Source organism: Nicotiana tomentosiformis, chromosome 1 (assembly GCF_000390325.3).
Source record: "Nicotiana tomentosiformis chromosome 1, ASM39032v3, whole genome shotgun sequence".
NCBI lineage: Eukaryota > Viridiplantae > Streptophyta > Magnoliopsida > Solanales > Solanaceae > Nicotiana > Nicotiana tomentosiformis.
Genome location: NC_090812.1, coordinates 35,708,392 through 35,714,361, shown reverse-complemented (window position 1 = coordinate 35,714,361; position 5,970 = coordinate 35,708,392). Strand labels below are relative to the sequence as shown.

Below are 5,970 nucleotides of genomic sequence, written 5' to 3'. Positions count from 1 at the left end.
GAGAGAGGGGGCGTGTGTTTTGTTTAAGGGGAAGGGGGAAGGGTTTTAGATTTTGTTAAGGGGGAGGGAAAGAAGAAGTGGGGGAGTGGGCGGTTGGGGGGGGGGGGGTTAAGTAAAAAAAACTAATTAATAGGAAAGAACAGAAAAAGAAGAGAAAAGAAAAGAAAAAAAAAATTCTGAACCTGGTACGGCCTCATCCGCGGTCGATCGCGTCCAATCCGCGTCCGCGGATGAGGAACAGTGAGGGGGACAAAATTCGCGCCCCAATCCACGGTCAAGTCCGCGGACGCGGACTTGCGACAGTAAAGGCAGTAAAATTCGCGATCGACTCCGCGGTCCAATTCGCGGGTGCGGATGGGGAGACAATGGTCTGTGCAAAATCTGCGGCCTACTCCGCGGTCCAATCCGCGGATACGGATATCGATCTCCAGCAAATTTTTGTCTTTTCGCACTTTTACCTATCTCCGGGTTAATTTCGTTCCCCGAATCCTTCCGATGTGCATAATTTTATCCATGCACATTAGTAGATCGGTCAATGCCGTTCAAAATCAATTACAAAAAAACAAGAGTAAAGAAAAATAATGGGTTGCCTCCCAAAAAGCGTCTCAGTTAACGTCGCGGCACGACGATTTACAACAAACCATGGGTTGCCTCCCAGGAAGCGCCTGATTTAATGTCGCGGCACGACGCATGCTTTCATTATTACTCTTCGCTCGCGTATTGGGGCTCTTCCAAAGATATTACCACTCTATCCCCCTTTTCTTCGACCATTCCAAGGTAATGTTTCAACCTTTGCCCATTCACCATGAACTTATTTGTCCTATCTTCGAATTCAATTTCTACAGCTCCACTTGAGAACACTTGCACCCCTCTGAAGGGTCCTGACCATCGGGACTTCAACTGACCCGGAAACAATCTCAATCTCGAGTTGTATAACAACACTGGATCTCCGGGTTTGAAGTTCTGATCTAGAATGTACTTATCATGCATCATTTTCATCCTTTCTTTATACTATCTTGCATTCTTAAATGCATGGAACCTGAATTCCTCGAGTTCATATAACTCAGTGACTCTACTGGTGCTTGCGGTCTCCATATCCAAATTCAACTGCCGCAGTGCCCAGAGGGCTTTATGTTCGAGTTCTACCGGAAGATGACATGCTTTTCCAAACACCAACTTGTATGGTGACATACCAATTGGAGTTTTAAATGTTGTGCGGTACACCCATAATGCATCATCCAGCTTCTTTGCCCAATCAGTCCTTGTCGCATTCACTGTCTTGGTCAGGACATTTTTGATTTCCCTGTTGGACACTTCAACTTGCCCGCTCATCTGTGGGTGGTAAGATGTGGCTACCTTATGGCGAACTCCATACTTTTCCAACAGCCGTGCGAACACTCTATTGCAAAAATGGGTTCCACCATCACTGATTATAGCTCTCGGGGTGCCAAAACGTGTGAAGATGTTTTTCTTTAGGAAGATTGTCACCCCTTTTGCATCATTGGTTGGGAGAGCCACCGCTTCGACCCATTTGGAGACATAGTCAACTGCTACCAATATGTATTTGTTACCATACGAGCTGACGAAAGGCCCCATAAAGTCAATCCCCCACATGTCAAAAACCTCCACCTCTCGTGACGTCGATATATGTTGCCTGTCCTTTGGCACTCATCGCAACTTTTTACCCAAGCATGGGCATCCTTGAATGGAGTTGGCCAATACAATCCCGATTCCAACACTTTTGATGTTGTCCGGATTTCTCCAAAGTGTTCACCATATGGTGAAGCATGGCAAGCCTGCAAAACAGAAGGTTAATCTTTCTCGGGGATACACCTTCGGATCATGTTATCTAAACATATTCTAAAAGGTAGAGGTCCATCCCAATAATAAGATCGACAATTGCGAAAGAACTTTTTCTTTTGAATTGAAGAGAGTTCATAAGGTACAATACCGCTTGCTAAATAGTTAGCAATATCATCATACCATGGCATCTCCTCTATTGTCACAACGAGTAACTGTTCATCCGGGAATGTCTCTATTATATCTTCAACCTCCATCTTCTTTTTAGCTCCTTCCAACCTTGAGAGGTGGTCTGCTACTTGATTTTCCGTCCCTTTTCTGTCACGGATTTCCAGATCGAATTCTTGTAGCAAAAGAACCTAGCGGATTAAGCGTGGCTTTGACTCCTTCTTTGCTATCAAGTACCTAATTGATGCATGGTCATTATAAACAATAACTTTTGAATCAATTAAGTACGACCTGAATTTGTCGAAGGCAAACACTACAGCCAACATTTCCTTTTCCGTTACGGTGTAATTGAGTTATGCACCGCTGAGCGTCCTGCTTGCATAGTAAATTGGGTGCATCATCTTGTCTTTTCGCTGCCCCAAGACTGCTCCTATAGCATAATCACTGATGTCGCACATGAGCTCGAACGGTTGCTCCCAGTTGGGTGCAACAATGATGGGTGCAGTTACCAATCTCTTCTTCAGCTCCTCAAATGCCAACCTACAATCATTAGAAAACACAAAGGGCTGATCCTTTTCAAGAAGTTTACATAAAGGGTTAGCAATCTTGGAAAACTCTTTTATGAATCGCCTGTAGAACCCGGCGTGCCCAAGGAAATTTCTCACTGCCTTGACCGAAGTGGGCAGTGGCAATTTCTCAATCACATCAACCTTAGCATGGTCGACCTCAATTCCCTTACTGGACACTCGTTGCCCCAAAACTATTCCTTCTTGTACCATAAAATGGCACTTTTCCTAATTCAGCACCAAATTTGTCTCCACACATCTTTTGAGCACTCTTCTTAAATTGTGAAGACAATCTTCGAATGAATCCCCCAACACGGAGAAATCATCCATAAACACCTCCATAATATCTTCAACCATATCAGTGAAAATGGCTAACATGCACCGCTGGAATGTAGCCGGTGCATTGCAAAGTCCAAAAGGCATTCTCCGAAAGGCAAAGATGCCATACGAACAAGTGAAGGATGTTTTCTCTCTATATTCAGGGGCTATTGAGATCTGGTTGTACCTCTAATATCCATCCAAGAAATAGAAGTGAGACCGCCTAGCTAACCTGTCCAACATTTGGTCAATGAAAGGCAAGGGGAAATGGTCCTTCCGGGTGGCAGTGTTCAATTTCCGATAGTACATGCAAATCCGCCACCCCGTGACTGTATGAGTCGAGATCAACTCGTTATTCTCATTTTGTACGACCGTCATTCCTCCCTTTTTCGGCACACACTGAACAAGGCTGACCTAGTTGCTGTCAGAGATGGGGAAGATGATACTCGCATCCAGCCACTTGATCACTTCTTCACCACCTCTTTCATATTCGGGGTTCAGCCATCGTTGATGCTCTCTGGAAGGTTTGTGCCCCTCTTCCAAGAGAATCTTGTGCACACAAATGGCCGGGTTGATACCCTTTATGTCTGCCATGGTCCAACCAATGGCAGTCTTACATTCTTGTAACACCTACAAGAGTTGCTCTACCTGCACAACTAGCAAACCAGATGATATAATAACATGCAAAGTAGAATTAGGCCCTAAGAAAGCGTACCTGAGGTGAGCTAGAAGTGGTTTCAGGTCCAACTGTGGTGGCTCCTCTATTGATGGTTTTGCAAGTGGTGTTGCTCTTTCTTCTAAGCGTAGGGGCTCGAACTGAGGTTCCCTTTTCTAGAACCCTTTACCCTCGAGATCCATGACCCACTCCGCCAGCCCTTCACCATCCATCTCTTCCAAATTCATCAAACATGCTTCTAGCGGATCCCTGATATTAAGGGGCTCATCCTCCTCTTGTAGTATCACATCCACGGCCTCCACTAGCGAGCAATTTGCAAATTCGCTGGGTATCCTCATGGATTGTTGAACGTTGAATATTATTTCTTCATTGTTCAACTCATTTTCAACTCTCCAGTCTCACAATCAATCAATGCTCTCCTAGTGGCTAAGAACGACCTTCCCAGAATGATGGGTATCTCTTCATCCACTTGACAATCAAGAATAACGAAGTCTGCAGGGAATACAAACTTCCCCACTTGAACAAGCACATCATCAAGAATTCCTGTCGATCTTTTGACTGTGCGATCAGCCAGTTGCAACAACATTGAGGTCGGTCTAGCTCTGCCAATGCCCAGTTTTGTATAGATTGCCAAGGGCATCAAGTTTATACTTTCCCCCAAGTCACACAATGCTTTAGCAAAAGCATAACTCCCAATGGTGCATGGTATAGTGAAACTACCTGGATCAGACACTTTTTGAGCCGTAGGTCTTGTCAATACCGCGCTGCAAGTCTCTGTCAGAGTTACAGTGGACAAGTCCTGGAAGTCAAATTTTTGCGACATCAGATCCTTCATCATTTTTGCATACCCTGGCATTTCCCTCAAAGCATCCATCAGTGGAATATTCAATTGAATTTGTCGAAGCATTTCCATGAATTTTCTTGTATTGATCATCTTTCTTTTGCCTTGACAATCTCTGAGATAATGGTGCAAGAGTCAAACTCTGCCCATTTCTTAGTGTTGTTTCTTTGTTGGAAGCTTTTTCTACCACCTGTTCTGAGAGTTGTTCACCTTCCTTCTCCTTACCTTTGTCAACCTGTGCTTGTTCAATTACAACCTCGGTAAGCTCTGTTGACTCATCTGCCTCTAATGTAACTGGAGTAGTTGGCGTAGTCTCTCTCCTAAATTGAGCAACTTCTTGCTCTCTGTCTAAATCTATTCCATTCCTGAGACTCACTGCCATGAGCTGATTTGGGTTATGTTCCTTTGGGTTAATATTTGTATCTGCATGCAATGTTTCTTGTGGGCGATTGTTCCAGTCCATAGACAGTTGTCCCAATTGAGTTTCAATGCCTTTGATTGCCGAATCATGTGCTGCTAACTTTTCTTGCATCTTATCATTTGTCCCAATGAGTTGTTGCAGCATGCCCCTGATTTCTATCATGTTGTTGTCCTGCTGTTGATGAGGTAGTTGGTAGGCCAACTGCTGCTGGTGTTGCTGATTATAGCAATGTTGCCTTTGATAAGGCACGACTTGGCCTTGTGGTCGTGCGCTTCCTGGATTGGGGTTGTGTTGTGGCTGGTTTGGTCTGTACTGTTGGTTTGGTGTTGGTCCCCATTGCTTCGCACCTTGCCTCTGACCTCCGAAATTATTGACAAAATTCATGTCTTCTCTGAAGCCCTAGTTGTCATTCTCTCCACTCCACGAGCACACATATGACGGGTTTATGCAAGGAGTGCACAAGCCTCTATTTGTTGTATCAACAATGTGCACTTGCTTTGTACCCTTCACATCAATTTTCTTTGTTAGTAAGCTCATCTGGGTCATGAGAGTGGCTATGTTCTCTGCATTGGAATTGTTTGGGTCAAGAGCAACAGAATGCACTATTGGTGTAAGTGTCGTACCTCTAGTTATCCAGCCTGAATTTTGAGCCATCTTGTCGAGAAGAATCTTGCACTCTGTGAACGTTTTGCACAAAAATGCACCCCCAGCTGAAGCATCTACATTGGCCTTCAAACTGTCTGCCAAACCCATGTAGAATCTCTGTCCTAGCATCTGATCTGGAATGCCATAGTGTGGACACTTCACTAGCATACCCTTAAACCTGTCCCAGGTTTCTTGCAAGGTCTCAGTCGGTTTCTGCCTGAACTGCAATATCTCATCAATTTGCTTTGCAGTCTTGTTGGGAGGATAAAACTTGTTTAAGAACTGCTTGACTAATTCTTCCCAAGTAGCAATGGAGTTTATTGGGAGCGAATTCAGCTAAGTTTGAGCCTCTCCAGTCACTGAGAATGGGAACAATAATAGCTTAATTGCTTCAAGAGTCACATTCGGTTGTCTTTGAGTCACACAAATTGATAGGAAGTTCTTCAGATATTGTTGTGGGTCTTCGATGTATGACCCGGAGAACAGTCCCTTATTCTGCAGTAGGTGCAGCATGTTGTTGGTAATCTGGAATGTC

At 44.4% G+C, this 5,970-nt stretch overlaps 2 protein-coding genes across 2 annotated transcripts; both read right to left on the bottom strand.

Annotated features, from left to right (window-relative positions):
- Positions 1–1,011: 1,011 nt before the first annotated feature.
- Positions 1,012–1,596, bottom strand: LOC138905636 (uncharacterized). Its single transcript, XM_070194157.1, has one exon. The coding sequence runs from the start codon at positions 1,594–1,596 to the stop codon at positions 1,012–1,014; it is 585 nt and encodes a 194-aa protein (XP_070050258.1).
- A 2,305-nt stretch (positions 1,597–3,901) lies between these two features.
- On the bottom strand, positions 3,902–5,174 carry LOC138905634 (uncharacterized). The gene is made up of 2 exons (XM_070194154.1): positions 4,377–5,174; positions 3,902–4,327 (listed from the first exon to the last, which is right to left on the bottom strand). Exons 1-2 carry the CDS (start codon positions 5,172–5,174, stop codon positions 3,902–3,904), a joined length of 1,224 nt encoding a protein of 407 aa, XP_070050255.1.
- Between the last annotated feature and the right edge of the window lie 796 nt (positions 5,175–5,970).

Excerpts from the sequence above, each read along its gene's own strand:
- LOC138905636 (XM_070194157.1), bottom strand. The coding sequence starts at position 1,596 with ATGGGGCCTTTCGTCAGCTCGTATGGTAACAAATACATATTGGTAGCA.
- LOC138905634 (XM_070194154.1), bottom strand. The coding sequence starts at position 5,174 with ATGAATTTTGTCAATAATTTCGGAGGTCAGAGGCAAGGTGCGAAGCAA. Across the intron at positions 4,328-4,376 it reads GCTTTGAGGGAAATGCCAGG|GACTTGTCCACTGTAACTCT; the intron begins GTATGCAAAAAT and ends TTTGACTTCCAG.